The sequence below is a fragment of the Paramisgurnus dabryanus genome, chromosome 15, assembly GCF_030506205.2.
Source record: "Paramisgurnus dabryanus chromosome 15, PD_genome_1.1, whole genome shotgun sequence".
Lineage (NCBI taxonomy): Eukaryota > Metazoa > Chordata > Actinopteri > Cypriniformes > Cobitidae > Paramisgurnus > Paramisgurnus dabryanus.
In genome coordinates, this window is record NC_133351.1 from 35401444 (window position 1) to 35418251 (window position 16808).

Here is a 16808-nt window from a genome sequence, read left to right on the forward strand (position 1 = left end):
ATGGGTTTAATGGTGCACTGGAACAATCCTTCCTAAAATGCATTAAACTTTCGTTTACAAAGACGTGAAACTCACCGAGTGGTCAGGGGTGTTCACTGATATGCTCACACAAAAATCGCTGCAAAAGATGCTTTCCAACAGCTGTTTTAGCATTCGTTGTTAACTTGTGGACCTATTTTTCCAAACGCCTCACACCCGTACATTCTTCCGCTTAGAGCTTGAATAATAAACACTCCAGCCCAGGTGGTGGCGCTAATCTGCCATTGCCAATTGCAAGAATAGAAACAAAGTTCCAGGCGCGGAGTAATACCGTACCTCACAGGACATCTAATACAAGTCAATGGAGTTGGTAAAAACTACGATAAAACCTGTTGGAATGCGTCTTTTGGAGCGATTTTTGTGTGAGCATATCAGTGAACACCCCTGACCACTCGGTGAGTTTCACGTCTTTGTAAACAAAAGTTTAATGCATTTTAGGAAGGATTGTTCCAGTGCACCATTAAACCCATTGTAGAGGTGTGAGGTGAAACACAATCACGCGAAAATTCTCAGGGCAGCCGCAAATGTCGAAATTTCAGGTCAAAACCATTCTATTTCACCATAAACAATCTGAAAACAGGGCTTTAAGTCTCAAATACCGAACTTGCCCTTTAAATCCCCAATCTGCGACATAATGCTTTACAATAATTTTAAATAATAAAAGAAATATACAAACTCCATGACAAAACAACGATGTGCATGTGCTTAATCCTTAGTCCTGAAACTATGCATTCAACACAAATCTAGTGAATTTATTTAAAAAACCTAAATTAAGTGAATCCAGTACATATTTCCAAATTACAATTGAAATAAATTCTATTTTTTTTGTCAACATTACAGAGAATTGTTTTTATTTTGTTACGGTTATGACTAATGGGGGGGGGGGTAATGTAAAGTCTACTTTACTGTAAAGTGTTCGTTCCATTCTGTTAAATATAATTTCATAATATATATATAAAAAATGTCTATACTATGCAGCACATAATTGATGTTAGATTTTATGTGGAGTGTCGATCGACTGTTGCATTAACTATAGTATTTTAAAGAAAGAAATAGATCAATAAAACTACATACAAGGTTTGTTTTCTAAAAACAAAGCACAGTTTATTAAACAAACAGCCCATATCAAGAAAACAACATTTCTTGTTTTTAAGCAAATTGTACACACAGGCTTCTATACAATCATATTGCGGGGATATACAGTTATGAATATGCATGGAGTAGATCTGGCTATATTCTTAATAAGAGATCTCATGAGAATAGATAGAGGTTTCATCTTGGCCTCATTGGTTTTTCAGCTTAGTTAAACTAGTAACTGCCCCAAACCATTTGCTGTGACATTCTGATGTTACTGTATGTTGTTTGTTTCAAATGTGGTGATATTAAACTGAGCTAAACCCATATGATGATATCGCAAAGGTTATTAATAAAGAGTAGAAATATCATACAGCAGGTACTGATGAGGGTAAATACAAGAAAAATCCAAACTATGTCAAAGTTACGGTGACATTATGGATGTGTAGATTGTCCCTATGCAGTATTCACAGGCATGTCATGCTGTATTTGCTTTATTCTACACCGCTGTGTGAACATTCACTAAACCTGACAAACCAAGAGAAAAAAATACTATAAAATCAGCTGTTAGCATGTGATGTTTTGCCATTTAAAATAAATTTAGGGTATTCAACCTTTCACAGTAGTACTTTACAGCAGTTAAGGCCTGGGACACACTAGACAGTTTTTACATATTAAACGATTTTAAATCCATGGGAGACCACAGACATAAAGACAGTGTCAAATGATTTTTAACAATATAACGCACACACTGGATGACCGTGAGACCACCACACACGTGACTGTAGAAACGATTTCAAAGTGACACGAAATCTAACAGAAACTCGAGAATAAGTGTGACTTAATTTTTTTTATGTTGTGGTAGTTCTTGCATAACGCATTGTAAAAGCAGTTGTATGGTTACCTAGTCGATATTCTTTGTCAATACTCATCTTTCATGTCATGTTTGTGGTTGTCTTGTTTTAACTATAACAGCATGCAACATCCAGTTGATCACACGCACTTATTGGCTATTGCAGCCCGATCAATAGTTTTTGATATTTACGGTTTAGGATCGGGGAGGACCGGAAGCAGCAAAATAATTGCAATGACACCACACACCAGAGGTTTTTGGACAAAATAAATGGCTGTGGTAATACACTATAATGGGGTGATGCCAAGGGGTTAAAATGAATCTTCACATGTGTGGCCTGCCTAAAGCCTCATTTACATTAGCAGGGACTAGCAGTAGCAGAACGACGCAATCTCGTTGATTTCAACGGAAGCTTGGAGACTTCCAGTGACACGAGCGACAGTGAACGTTGGCGACCTGATGGGGTGTGAAGAAAATTAAGAAAAGTTTAAATTTATGCAAATGATGAGCAGCTTTCCGGAGCGACTACCAATGAGAGTGATGCTGTGGCGTTTACGTCATCCGTCTTTCGTCAGTTACTGGAGTGGACATTACTTGTTTATTACAACCAGATTTAGAAACGCCTCCTAACGGCCTCACTGAAAGAGATGAGCGACACTCAGCGACACAAGTCACTTGTAATGCATATGTTTACTGATTTGGTCACATAATCTGCAAGAGTTTATGAATGTGATAAAATTGTGCGTTGTGTGTCAAAGATGAGAGATGACTGGTGTAACATTCAGTTCGACATACCGTACTACATTGAGAACTATTGTCAAAGAGTCAAATGTAAATGTCTGATGGAGAGCCTGGACATTTACACAATGTATTCATGTGTTAAAATGATAAATAAGAAAATAAGTTTAAGGCTTTGGGGTTTCTTCCTGGGCAATGGGTGGGATTTTTTTTAAATAAGTGCTGACCAGTAATAACTTAAAGGCGGAGTCCACGATGTTTGAAAAACGCTTTGGAAAAGGAGACGGGCCGACTACCAAAACACACTTATAGCCAATCAAATCAAATCAAATGCCGGGTTGCGTATGTGTGGGGCGGTTCTATCAACAGAAGGTCCAGATTCTATTGGGGTAGGGGCGTGTTTGTTTAGGTGATTTCAAATATCAACACTGGCTTTCAAACATCATGGACTCCGCCTTTAAATGAAACAAGTATTTGTAGACAAATCAAGAAAAACAAACAAACACAGTTAAAACATTCTTGGTATTTTTAAGACATTGAAAACTCTCGTCATGACGCCAGACTATGAAAACTAAATATAATATATATCATTGGGATGTTTATTTATTTCGTTCTTCATGCAGGTATATTTGCACATGAATTATTTTGTACCCATCATATTTTACACTTTTTAACTATCATAATGAATTTGTGAAAAATAGATCTGCTGCATGTAAAGATGATGGATTTGTAAAGATCACTAAATGTCTCTTAAAACACTGGTCCTACCTAAACATTTCTGCTTTTATTGACCCCAATATATTGAAGGTTTAGTTTGCCATAAAAGGAAAATTCTGTCATCATTTTATTTAATTATGTTAATATTATTTTTGTCATGCATGGATATTTGAAGCTTTGCCCTGTTCCCATTATCAAAATATCTCCCGTCATATAGATTCAGAACAACACGAGTGCTTAAACGATGGCAGAACATACTTTTTTTGATAAACCATTCCTATAATACCCGTGAACTCAACTAAACCTGGTACATCACAAAACTACAGGTCTGTATAAAACTCTCAAAATCTGTAAACACATCATCCTAAGCTTTAATTACAATGATGTTACTATTTCTAGTTATACAATTCCCAAAATTCCAATGTTGTATTACAATCTATGATTCACTAAGAGTCTTGCATTCCTTAAATAAATCCATGTGATTTCCTTCAAAAGTGTCAGGTCAGAGCGATGAACTTCCACCCTGTAGAAAACACCACATAAGTGCACAACTGATATGAAATAAAGTACATTTTCTTCATGTAATATACTGTAATGGTCTCTTTCAGCCGCCCATGCTCATAAGGTGTGACCCATTGTGCTGCTCACAAGTCCTTTAACGTTTGTCACAGGTCTGACGTCATGGAGCTGTTTGCGTCTGTCTATAAATGAAGCGAGTCTGACGGTGTCCAGTGGCGTTTTGGAGTAATCCCCACTATGAGCGCTGACCCAGGGGTGCTGCAGGCACGTGGCCGAGCTCGGCCTTTTCCTTGGGTCCTGGTTAAGTGCGGACACGATGAAGTCTTTGGCGGCCTGGCTGACCCCACAGAAATAGTCCTCTGGAAAGCAGAAGTCCAGCCTGCAGATGTTGACGCAGGTCTCCTCCAGACTTTCGTCTAGAAACGGGGACACACCGCTGAGCATTACGTAGGCCAGCACCCCTACGCTCCACACATCTGTGGACAGGGAGACCGGGGTGCCCTGGATGAGTTCTGGGGCAGCAAACTCAGGGTTCCCCAGGAGGAGATGCACATAGCGGTGACTTGAGACCTGTATAGCATCACCCAGATCTGTGAGCTTCACACATGGCACTGGCACGTGGAGGTCCACTAACAGGTTTTCAGGCTATAGAAGGGGAAAGAGTTAAAATTACTAGAGGCATTAAGGACAACATACTTTTTTAAGTTCACTAGATTTTTAAAATAATTTCACAATCATAGAAAACACACGGAGAAAGGAAGTCATATACAAGCGGCAACCTTTCGGTCTCTCTCTTGATCCATCACAGAAATGACTTAAACCACAATTAATCGACTAGAGACAGGCTCAATCCCATAGACCCCCCAGGTTAAAATGCCCAACTTTACAGCAGAAAAAAATATGTTTACAGCCTGGTACAAAAAGTGGTTATGGTCTATATGGCTAATTTTGCCCTTCAGGACAACTGTGAGGGTGGGAATTTTTTGTAACACATCTGTTTAAATTATAATAAGCCTTAAAGTTCTGCATAATTAAGGGTACGACAGGTGGATTGCAGCTGATGTCACTACCACCGAGCTAGGCGGGCATAGTTTCAGCAACCAGGCACCTCAACTACACTTAAAAAAAAATGGTGCTAAAGCATGACTATAGCACCACTTATGGTTCAACATAGCACAATATGGTTCACAGGTTCTACATAGGTGATGTTTATGGCACTAAAAATGGTTTCCCTATGATTAAGAGCCAGTGAATCAGTGCTATTTAGCACCATTTTCTTTTAGAGTGCAATCACATTCCGCCTCTTTGCCCATTTTTATTATCCCGGGGTGACACGTTGATAGCTTTGCCCACTTTGGGCTTTAAAAATATGCATCAGTCTGGTTGGTAAAGTAACTAATGACTTGCTAATAGCTTCCATCTCAGGCTCCCTGTCCCTTTTTATTCTCTTGGATCTTAGTTCTGCCTATTGATCATGCATTGTTACTTGATCGTCAGGAAACTGTATTTGGTTTGACAGAGACAATTCTTGGCTGGTTTATGTCCTATCTGACTGACCACAGTCAATTTGTTTTTATGGGTGGCTATAGGTCCAAAGTTGGTTCTGTACATGCTGGTGCCGCACAGGGGTCAGTAATGGGTCCCTTACTTTTTAGTATGTATATTTATCCACAATTACGTAGATCTCTAGATCTTAACTATCACTTTTATAATGGGGTGGTGATGGCGCAGTGGATAAGACCTGGGTTCGAATCCACTGTGACACACCATTGTGTCCCTGAGCAAGACATTTAACCCCTAGGTGCTCCAGAGGCGTGCAACATATAGCAATTGTAAGTCGCTTTGGATAAAAGCGTCATCTAAATGAATAAGTAAGTATGTAGATGCATTCGATACATAGATTTATATCCATTTAAGGTCTGGTCAACATGTGGACATTGTGCATCTTTCTAACTTTATTACTGAGATCAAGATTTGGATGTCTAATAATTTTCAGTCCTTAAATGACTCTAAAACGGACATCATCTTCTCATTAACTGGGAAATGCAGGTGGTTCTCTTACTCTGTCTGTTGATGGTGTCGCCCTGGAGTTTCAAAGTTTCAAGAGTTTCAAACTAAAAAGCTTGGTGTCATCTTGGATGCCACGCTGTTATTTGAGCCTTTTGTTCTGAATACGGTTAAGACATCCTTTTATCACCTCAGACATATAGCAAGCTTATGTCCTATGTTGTCCTTTGTTGTGTCTGAGAAGTTGATAATTTTTTTGTCTTTTCCTGTCTGGACTATTGTAATGGTCTTCTAGTTGGAGTATCTTCATGATTACTCAACAAACTTTAATATTTACAAAATTTGGCTTCCAGAGTACTGTCTGGGGTCAAGGGCTGGTGATCATTATTACCCCATGTTTTGAAGTCTTTTCATTGGATCCCGGTCAGGTATCGTATTAATTTTAAAGTCCTCATGTTAACTTACTGTACAATGCTTGAATGATCTGGATCCTCAGAACCTGACTGATCTTTAAAAGCCTTTCACTTTATGTCAAAATCTGCGTTCCTCTCAGAGTGGACTCTTAGTTGTTCCTAAAATACAGCTTCGCTCTAGGGATGATAGAGCATTTTTTTTTTTACTATGCTCCTAAGCTTTGGAACTCTCTTCCAGCGGATATCAGGGAAGCAAATACTTTAGTGATTTTAAATTTCTTCTTAAAACATTCTATTTTAGGATTGCTTTTACTTGATTAATATGTATTTAAATGTGTTGTTTTCTCTTGAATTGATGATCCATTTTGGCGAAAATGACAGACTATGCAGATTTTTGTCAATGTTTTGAAGAATACCAGTTTATACTGCAGATATCCTTAAGGCTAACATTTCAAAATAAAAACCTCATTTTTGTTTTCATGAGGACTTTAAAGAGTTTTTTTTCTGTGCAGTTGCTCAAGCCATTGCTAGGGTGTTCTGGGTGGTTGCTACTTGGGCAAGTCAAACAAACCCACCCCAAATCAGAAAGTTTCTGGTTTGATCAAAGGACAACCACCAGTAAACTTTATGTAATAGACCGTTTTACCTTGAGATCCAGGTGAGCTACTCTGCAGGTGTGAAGGTGCTGTAGAGCTTCCAGTGTGTCTTTAATGAAGAACGCCACCTTCTCCTCCATCAGCTCATCATGAGCAACCAGATAATCCAGCAGACGGCCGTCCTCAACACTGAAATACAATCACATCATTTAGTTCAATATTTAAAACATTCACTCATTCTTTATTGCTGAAAAGTCCATAAAATAATGTTGTTAAAATTTAGGAAAAGTTTAATCAGTGCTGTAATGAAGTAACCCAAGAGAACACTCATATCAATAACATGTTATATGTTGCCATATTTTAATGTAGTACTCAAATGAGCTCTTTTTGGTTAAAATGATAAACTGTACAGGTGTGCATTTCTTAAAGTTCTGCGGTTACCAATAGAGCTTAATGGTAATAACGACCATAGTTAGCTAACAGTGCTTTTGGGTAACATACCTCAGATTAGTTGTCTTAATGGAATTACTCACAGTTCAAGGATCAGTATGTAAGCTGTTGGGGACTCATAGGTATCAACTAGCGCCACCAGCTGGGGATGTTGGACATGACGCAAGATGTCGGCCTCATGTGCCACCTGGTCTTTTTTCTGCATCTTCTTATTGACGAACTTTACAGCCACTTCCCTTTTACTTGCTTTACTCAAACACTTCTTTATTACAGAGAATCGACCCCTTCAACAGACCACAGAAAACAATCCATTCAATTTGATTTATATACACATTTTGCATTGCTACGAAACATCTTAACGGCAAATAGATTTTAGCACAGGAACTGATTTATAAAAACAGGATTGTAATGGAACTGTTTAAGGTCAAAACTGTTTACCGTCCAATTTCACATAGTTCTGTAAAAGCTGATTCAAAGTTGTCTTTCCACTGGATGCCAGTGCCGTCATACGTTGAGGCTTGAAAGAGAAAAAACAACATTATTTTTTTCAGAGGAATAAACAAGAATAGAATGGCATTTCATTGAATGTAACTGAAGTATTCACCGGTGCTGGGTAATGTCACCATGTTTGAGGGCTCACTGGGTGGACTGATGCCCCAGGGGTTACTGGCACTGATCCTGAACTGGTAGTGTCCACCAGGAATCAGATTCTCAATCTTCACACACATGTCTGAGGTGGAGACCACCGACTGCTGCCATATCAGAGAGTCTGTTCACAAACACACACACACACAGATAATAGTTGTTACAAATTATTTAAAAAAAAATTCACCTTTTCTCTAATCCTTACAAATAAAAGGGCTGTTGCTATGCAATATTTGTACTTCTACTGTATATAAAAATCTTCTTTGTTATGCTTGGCTTCATGAGTAACTACATTACACCTTAAGTTGTTGAACTCTAAATATTAAAAAAAATGTAAGCAGTCCTATGTTGAGGCGTTTGATGTTTGATGTTAAAGTTGCAATGAAATTAAAATAAAAAACTGTAATTTGTTTTTGAACTTTGTGGTATTTTTTTTTTCAAATGACTTATCTGTGAGCTTCATTATTTCTTTAAAATTCATGTGCCCGAATAATCTTTAATCAAAAACGCAAATCTCCTCCCCTCCTGGAAATGATCTTTCTTTACTTCCGGTCATATGGTTTGGCAGGTGGGCGAGTCCAGGAAAATAATTCTTCTAATTTCAGACCACCAGTCACCAGCTATGTCAAGACAATTACTACTTCTGATTCTTTGTGACTTTAATGAATGGTCTCGCTGGACAAGAAAGGGGGTTTTGTGTTGTCAATTTCACATTTACACATACCACAACCGTTTATTTTAAAATAGCAATACTCTAATTACAATAGATTTCTCATGTAGTAATTTTCTTAGTGAATATCTGTGATCGGTGTCAAGCGGAGATTGCTGGGATTTTACAGCCGTGTAATTATTTACCTTCCTGTCTGTATTCCACAGTGTAGCTGGTGATGGCTGAGTTTCCTGAGCTGGCTGGAGGAAGCCAGTGAACAATGACAGATGTACTGCTGGATTCCTGAGCCACGGGCCGAGCAGGGGCTGCTGGGATACCTGGACCACAGTACATGTGTCAATAAGAATATAGAAAGATCAGCTGAATATTTTCCATCTTTATCAACCTATGTTTTTCCGACCTTGTACTTTAATTGACGCTGATGAGGAGGCAGTGCCATGCTTATTAACTGCCACACAGGTGTAGATGCCTGTATCCTGCGGCATTAGATTACAGATCTTCAACACTATATCCCCTGTTTCCCTACACAGAGAAAGAGAGAGAGAATCCTGGCTTGGTAAGCATGGATTTGTCAATGACCAGTGCTTAAATCTAGAAAGCAGAGTGGCCAATAGGCAATTTTATTGCGGTGTTTATATTACATTTTAAAAGTAGAAAGTAAAACATAATATATTAATTTTACATAAATACTTTCTTTAAATGCTAAAACACGTTTCCCCTAGATTTAAAAAAATTAAATCGCAACCATGAAAAAACCTGAAAAGTAAAAAAAAAAAACGCTTACACTTATGAGGTCACATAGGCAGACTTTTTCCATTGAACAAATTCAGGTAAATAAAAGATGTTTTTGAAAGTAAAATATATATTTGATCCTCATTCCTCAAACATTGTATAATACTACTCTGGAATAAATAACAGCAACAGACAAAGTGAATAAAACACTACAGGATTGGACTTTATCTGCAGGACTTCTGCCTTTCTTTTCACTTTCTACACTGGAAATTCATAAAGTGGTGAATCTGTACTGTACCTGATATTGATGGCGAATCTGTTATTGTTGACCAGCAGGCTTTGATCAGGACCTTTCAGTGTTATTGTGGGTTTGGGTCGAGCACAAACTTTACAGCACAGAACCACAGTCTCTCCCAGAGCACACGTCACATCAGCGAGAGGGGTCAGGAACTCCGGGGCCACTTCAATAAAACATTAGACATGATTTAATACACTTCTTCAGTGTGATACAAGAACCTCTGCTTCGTGCCGGGTGCAGATCACACATCAGGGCTTATTTCTGCGATAATAACCTGCTGCCTAAACATGATCCCTTACTAAAAAAAAGACCACACATCTTATTCATATGGACTTTACACAGACCAGTACGCTCTAACACGTCACTCTTTTACAGTATGTACTGACAACAAAATTCTGATGCAAAACAGACAAACAAAAAAATGGCTGCATCTGATATTCAAATAAAACTCACCCTCCTGGATGAAATTAGGGTTCAACAACTGTAACAAAAACAGAAAAGCATTACAGGTGGATCTTTAGACATGAACAGACATTTCAACACATTGGGAAAAGAAGGTAAACGTTGTGTTTTGTGAGCTCAAGCCACCAGAGGGCGATACAGGTATACGAGAAATTCATCTTCACTATGTTTACACTTTCATTACTGTTTACAGTATAAGCATGAACATGTTTTCTGTATGCATACAATATTTGAACAGCCTATACAAAATGAACACCAAACACAAAATTCCCAAAACTTCCTTTCGAATCTAATGAATTAAAAAATATAAAATATCCGAGTCATATTTACACTGTAAAAAGTTGGATCAACTTAAAAAATACTTTAAAAAAATCTTCTTAAAATTTCACTTGAGGTAAAAAATTTAAGTTGAATAAATGTACTTTTTTTAAGGTGTTACCAATTAAAGCAAATTTTTAAGTTGAACCAACTTTTCACTTTTTACAGTGTGGATTTTAATACTGTCTTTCATTGATCATAGTATATAACGTAACACAAGGCCATAACCACATCTTACGTTAACATAACATTAGGGGACACCAAAACATCGAGTGCTATGTACGGTATTTTACAAATATCAGTTTCTAAATTATTGAGGGGACATATCCCACTCAGTGTCTATTAAATTTAATGAGTTTATACATTGCAGTATACTGTTATTTAAAACATACAACTTTCAGTACTGTACTGTTTTCAAAGGAAGAATATGCAGGATTTTAAAGTATGGACATTGGACACATACAAAAATAATCATTTTTATTTGTTACATATGATCCACTAGCAGTGTGTGGTGATAGTTCGAGTTTCTTCACACGTTTAGTGTGATTTTTTAGGCAAAACCCAGAAGCAAGTTAGGATTTTAGCACTTTCATTTTAGCATCATCCTCTGTTTTTATAATTAGGGTTTTGGTTAAACATCTTAAATAACATTTTGGCTTAACACAAGATGCATGAAACGCAAAATTCTTAAAGGTTTAAAGATATTTTTCCTATGTTAGTGTTTTATAAAACTACAGGGCAGCATGCATTACGTGCAGCGTCTCTACCTCCATGCTAGTTTTAGGGTCGAGTTCATCCTCACACTCGGACTCATCTGAGCTGCGAGACTCCTGTGTTTCAGGGTCAAAGAGACACATTAGACATCACAGTACACGATTATTACAGAATAAATCGCTTACATTTCTAGATTCACAGCAACTCATCATTGAGCATTGTTTATTTCCTTAAAGTCAACATGAAATACTAGTTGAGCCAGTTTAAGTTACAAAGCCCTCTAATTTGACCACTTTTATTAAAGTGCTGTTCAATTGTCTCTTATATTACTATTATATATATTCGACTTAGATTTGATCATTTCTGTTGTATAATGCAAGCACTCTTGGTAATTAAGCGCTTATTCTGATATGTTTCATGTTAACTTTAAAGTTTATCCAAAAAACCCATCAAAATTTGAGATAATGAAAAACACACCAAAGATAAGTTGTAAGTATTGTTGCAACTGCATTCCTCTATAATAGTAGATTCTGTTGTAAATTGAATTAAACATGTTCAACAAAAAGTGCACCTTTCACAAAAGAAACATAACTTATAAAAAAAGAGTTGTGTGACTTTTAGTATGAAGTTTCATTGGACAAACCTAAGTGAAGTGAGTGAGAGTGTTTGAAGGGTTTATTTCCACACAGGACTCAAACACTCACTCACTCGCCCACCCTCGTTCTCTTACTCACTTTTACGGTCACCTTGCCGCTGAGAATTTCCTTTGGCTTACGTCCATTCTCAACCTTAACGTCACTTTTAAGGGGTGCGCTCTCCTTCTCGGCACGTTTACGAGCGCGAAGCGTGTTCCACGACAGAGATTTCCTGTTATGTCAAAACATCAACCCGTCAAACCAACAAATTAAATTTTAACTGTAAAGAAAGGAAAATCAAGTTCTCGAGGCTTTGGGGGTTATTTCAGCAGGGAAAAGAGAGTTCCACAAAAAAAAAAAAAAAAACAGGAATATAAACTCAGAAAACATTTTTTATTATTATCTTTATAGCTGGTTAAAAATTGCTACACTAAGAAAATTCCTCATTGCAGTTTAATTTTTAAGTTTAATCAACTTTTTAAATTTTTATATAAAAATATGTAAAATGTAAACTTATGTTTACTTTAACATGAGTTTACAAATTTCATTTAAACTTTCTTGACTAGTTAGGAGTTGCTATAAATTATCAAAAATAAAGGTATATTAGCTTAAGTTATTTTAACTTTATTTTTTATAATTTACAGCAATTCCCCACTAGTCAAGAAAGTTTAAATTAATTTTAAATTAAACTTAAAAATGTAAGTGCAACAAGGAATTTTTACAGTGTAGGGTCCTAACCTGGTGTGGTATTTTGTGATCTAAAACAATGATATTCAGACATATCAAACATAGATTTTTGTATTTTAGTATTAAAAATACAGTACCTGAAAGAATCAGATAAAAGTAATCGGGAATTTATAAGATTTTCTGTTATATAATATTATTATGGATAATCTACAGCCTTACACCACAGTGGATACCTGGTTTGTGTGAGAGCAGTAACTATTTAGCTTCTGTTAAAATAACTTACAGCAAACACTGCATCACCCAAACCTTTACTGTCAAGGACTTGTGAGGTTAGTTACAAACACAAAATCTATATTCTACACACTACAATACAGAAATAAAAGAAAATCAACTTATAATGAAATAAAATGAATCAAAATAAGGCACAATAGGTCTAAATGCAAAAATCTGGAAATCTTTTACGTAATTCATGTAAATACAAGTGGCAAATAGTTTAACTTTATATTAATAATAACGCATAAATGAAACAGAATCTGTATGACTAAGTCATGCGCATGTCAAAATTTTATTTTACATATTCAATATAATACATTTAAAATGATTAGTTACACTACAACATTGCAACTATGGTTCTATTGCACAAACCTGATTTTTATTAATAAGGGTTCACTTAAATAGTGCAAAATGCTTTTTACAGGAATGTGCTAGAAACAGTAAACAAGCCAACAGTATTTACAGTAAACGGCCGACATTTAATGCTTCAGAAGAAAAAAATCATAACAAAAAGACTGTACAAAAATACATTTAAAACATACACAAACTATAAAAAATACCATAGACGACAGTACGTGTTCTCCTTCAGAACAAACAGGCCAAATGATTCACTTTTTTGTCTCTTCACATAACAACAGAAGAAAAGATAATCAACAAAATCAAAGAAAACCATAAAAACAAAGTGTTAGGAACTGAAATAAGTGTCCAGACGTGTCAGTTTCCACACTGATGTAAGATTCACCACAAATCATCAGTCAAAACCTCAACTTTCTTTCTTTGCAAAAAAAAGCTCAAAAAGAAATCAGACTGTCCCGTGCAAAAGGCTCCGAAACATCCGGGTTAGTTCCAACAAAATGGGGTGGGGGGTTGAAAACATGGGAGTGCAGTCTTTAAACAATCCAATCAGAGCTCCAGTTAGTGTTGATTGACACTTACTTGATGTTTGAATCTGCAGTAGTGTCTATGAGGGGTTTAGTAAGAGGGCCAAGGACGTGTCCCGGCACCCAACCCTCCGCCGCCGGAGATTGGCTGTTGGCGGGTCGGTACACCAGGTACATGTTTTGCTGATTTGTTGCCAGTATCTGCACCGTCTCACCCTGCGTGACACAGATCTCGTTCTCTTTCAGTGCATTATAGTCCTGAGTCACCAGCAATGAGGACGACGTACCATTACAGCCGACGCCATCAAACTTCTGCAAAACCAACATCACAAAATATTAAACTAGTGAGGAGTTGCACACTAAAGATCTAGATTGGAAAGCACACTAACTTTAGTTTATTAACTTTTTAGTCATGTCCGCTATGTGTGTCCTAATCTTACAAGATAATCTTTTGTTCTCACCCTGGAGGAGTGGTATCTGTCCAATTCATGGCTTGAACCGCCGTTGGAGGTAGTTAGCTTTAGCGAAGTGGAGCTCCGTGGAGACAGAGAGGGTTTCTCTGCACCGAATAAGACAGTAGAGCTGGGCCTGATGCTGGGCTGAGCTGTACGGCTGCCGCTGGAGGACTTACGGTTCAACGACTGAGAGCCGCCCCGCTCCTTCTGATATTCAATTGGAGACTGAAGAGCTACGGATCGATAGTCACAAACACATTATTGACGGAGATGAGCGAGCTCAAGAGAAGAGCTCATAAAGTCATATTTTCTCACCAGACAAGAAGTTGTTTTGTAGGTCCAGTAGATCAGTGATATGCTGAACCCAGACCTGTTTAATATCCGTGTTTGCCGCCTGCAGGGTAAAGCGTTCGGCTGAACCGCGACAAGACAAAACGAACTTACACGGGTCATTTTCAACATGCTCTTCTAGACCCAGGAGGCTCACCTATGCACACACATACACAAAAAAACTAAAGATGTAGGGTAAACATGGTTGGACAAAAATCTGAATTTATAGATGGGTATAGCTGACAAGGAAAACAATTTCTGTAATTTTTTTATTGTAAAAATAGCTACATTTATTGGATACTTCTCTCTTTTCTTCTCATAGGAATTAATACAGTAGCTGTGATAAGTAAAACATGCAAAACCAAAACCATGTGTATGGTGTTTGGTATCTATTGGCTTCATCTTTAAAGTTTGGGAAACTGAATTTTAATTGAATTGGACATCACCCACAAGATGTTGAATGACTGGAAGAGGAATTAACTGAAGTGAAGTCAACAAAGTCACACAAGTTAAAGTTTAATTAGGCCAACATAACAACAAAGTGGGGAAGATGAGATTTTTATGGCTTTCTGAGTTTTAAATTCAAAGTACATTAATACATAATTCCGTATCCAGTTTTTATCATTTCAATTTCAAATGACACTGAAAACTGAGATCTTAAAGGAATACTCCCTGAAAAGTGAAGCCAAAATGTCTCCATGTCTGGTCCTAGTATAGGTCATAAACTGCCTCCCCCATGTTATTCAATGGAACTTGAGACCGACTCAACAATTTAATTACAATTCAAATATCTTTTTTCCGAAGCTTTCTGTCATTTACTGTAGTTTTTATCAAGCTGATGTAAATTCAAGTGTTTGTTTTTAAAATAAGTTTGTTTTTAGTTACACGGTGGTGTGACGTCATGATTGACAGCTGTGATGTGCATCCTGCGAGGGCGGGGCCTTGATTTGGCGGCTTTACTTCCTACTGCGCAGAACTGGTCCTGAAATTGCTACTGCGAATCCCAAGATGTCAGCGCCATATCGGGACACTGGTGGCTTCACTTTTCAGCAATGGAAAAGAACGAATGGGCGTCGTCCATCTTTTTTTACAGTCTATGGTCTTGAAACATCGTCATTTTTTTTATTTGTACTTTTAAACCACAACTTCTCATCTTGCACTGGCCTTGTAACACACCAGCGTGACCTTACATATCACTAAATCATGTCGATTTCGCAATCACGTAAAATATCACATCTTTTTTATCAAAATGAAGTAATCCTTTAAAGGGGACATATCATGAAAATCTGACTTTTTCCATGTTTAAGTGCTGTTATTGGGTCCCAAATGCTTCTATCGACCTAGAAAATGTGAAACAGATCAACCCAGTAACTTAGTTTTGGTAATCCATTCTCTGCAAGTATGTGAAAAAATATGTCATTGAAATTTGGCGCCCCCCTTGTGATGTCTCATTATAATAATACTGCCCCTTAATTTGCACTTTGCAACCACGGCACTGCCATTCAGTAAATGGATCAGCTGATTTGCATTTAAATAGACACAACCAAAACTGCACATTTCTGCTCACACCTACAAAGTGTCAATTTTAACATGCTATAATAAATTATCTACATGGTAGGCTTGTTGCGATAGTCGGTGAAACGGTGATTACCGGTGCTTCAGCCTCTAACCGGTTAGATCACTTGCCCACCGCGACACCGTCTTTCACCGGCGTTTTGATATTTTCTTGTAATTAAATCATTTAGTTTGGTTAGAGAGAGCAAACACTTACAACTGAATGTGTCTGCTGGCTGAATCCAGCGGAGTGTACAAACGTACCTTGATGCTCTTTTTAAACTGATATCCCGGTATGGATGAGCCCTTGCGTAAGAGCTCGCTGAAGATGACGATCTGCTCGAAGAGGAAAACCCTGCGCTCTTTACTGCGGGACAGAACCCCAGAGTCCTGTTCTGTCACAAAAAACGTCTCCTGCTGCAGGAGCTTCCCTTGACTCGTCAGCTTTCCCTGAATAAACATACAAACATTCAGCCATCGGAGCCAGGCAGTGACAGCGCAGGTGTACTGTATGTTTATTTACACTTTACACTGAACTTCAAGTGCAGCTCATCTGAACAGAAATTGAAGTTGGAACTATTTATTTTACAATAGCAGAGATCTTTGACTTAGATATCAAGGTTATATTTCACAGAATGTTCTTTATATTATAAGCGGTATGATGATTTTATGTAGAAAAAAGTAAATCACAAAATGTTAAGAGAGGAGTTGAAGAGTTCAGATGAAAAAACCCTCTAAGGGGGCGATC

General features: G+C 37.4%; 1 protein-coding gene across 5 annotated transcripts in view; it reads right to left on the reverse strand.

Moving 5' to 3' along the window:
• Positions 1–1127: 1127 nt before the first annotated feature.
• Positions 1128–16808, reverse strand: part of kalrna (kalirin RhoGEF kinase a) — a 221492-nt gene continuing 205811 nt past the window's right edge. For 4 of the 5 annotated variants that reach the window (XM_065293264.1, XM_065293263.1, XM_065293262.1 and 1 more), the window contains 15 exons: positions 16325–16510; positions 14492–14663; positions 14183–14409; positions 13777–14033; positions 11980–12112; positions 11299–11361; positions 10205–10232; positions 9752–9914; positions 9122–9243; positions 8907–9038; positions 8011–8175; positions 7845–7923; positions 7490–7690; positions 7007–7145; positions 1128–4585 (listed from right to left, as the gene is read on the reverse strand). In XM_065293264.1, coding sequence (XP_065149336.1) covers positions 4040–4585; positions 7007–7145; positions 7490–7690; positions 7845–7923; positions 8011–8175; positions 8907–9038; positions 9122–9243; positions 9752–9914; positions 10205–10232; positions 11299–11361; positions 11980–12112; positions 13777–14033; positions 14183–14409; positions 14492–14663; positions 16325–16510 — 2613 coding nt within the window. In that variant the 3' untranslated portion in view covers positions 1128–4039. Of the gene's footprint in view, positions 4586–7006; positions 7146–7489; positions 7691–7844; positions 7924–8010; positions 8176–8906; positions 9039–9121; positions 9244–9751; positions 9915–10204; positions 10233–11298; positions 11362–11979; positions 12113–13192; positions 14034–14182; positions 14410–14491; positions 14664–16324; positions 16511–16808 lie in introns of those variants that run through there. The other variant, XM_065293265.1, reaches the window with a different exon arrangement.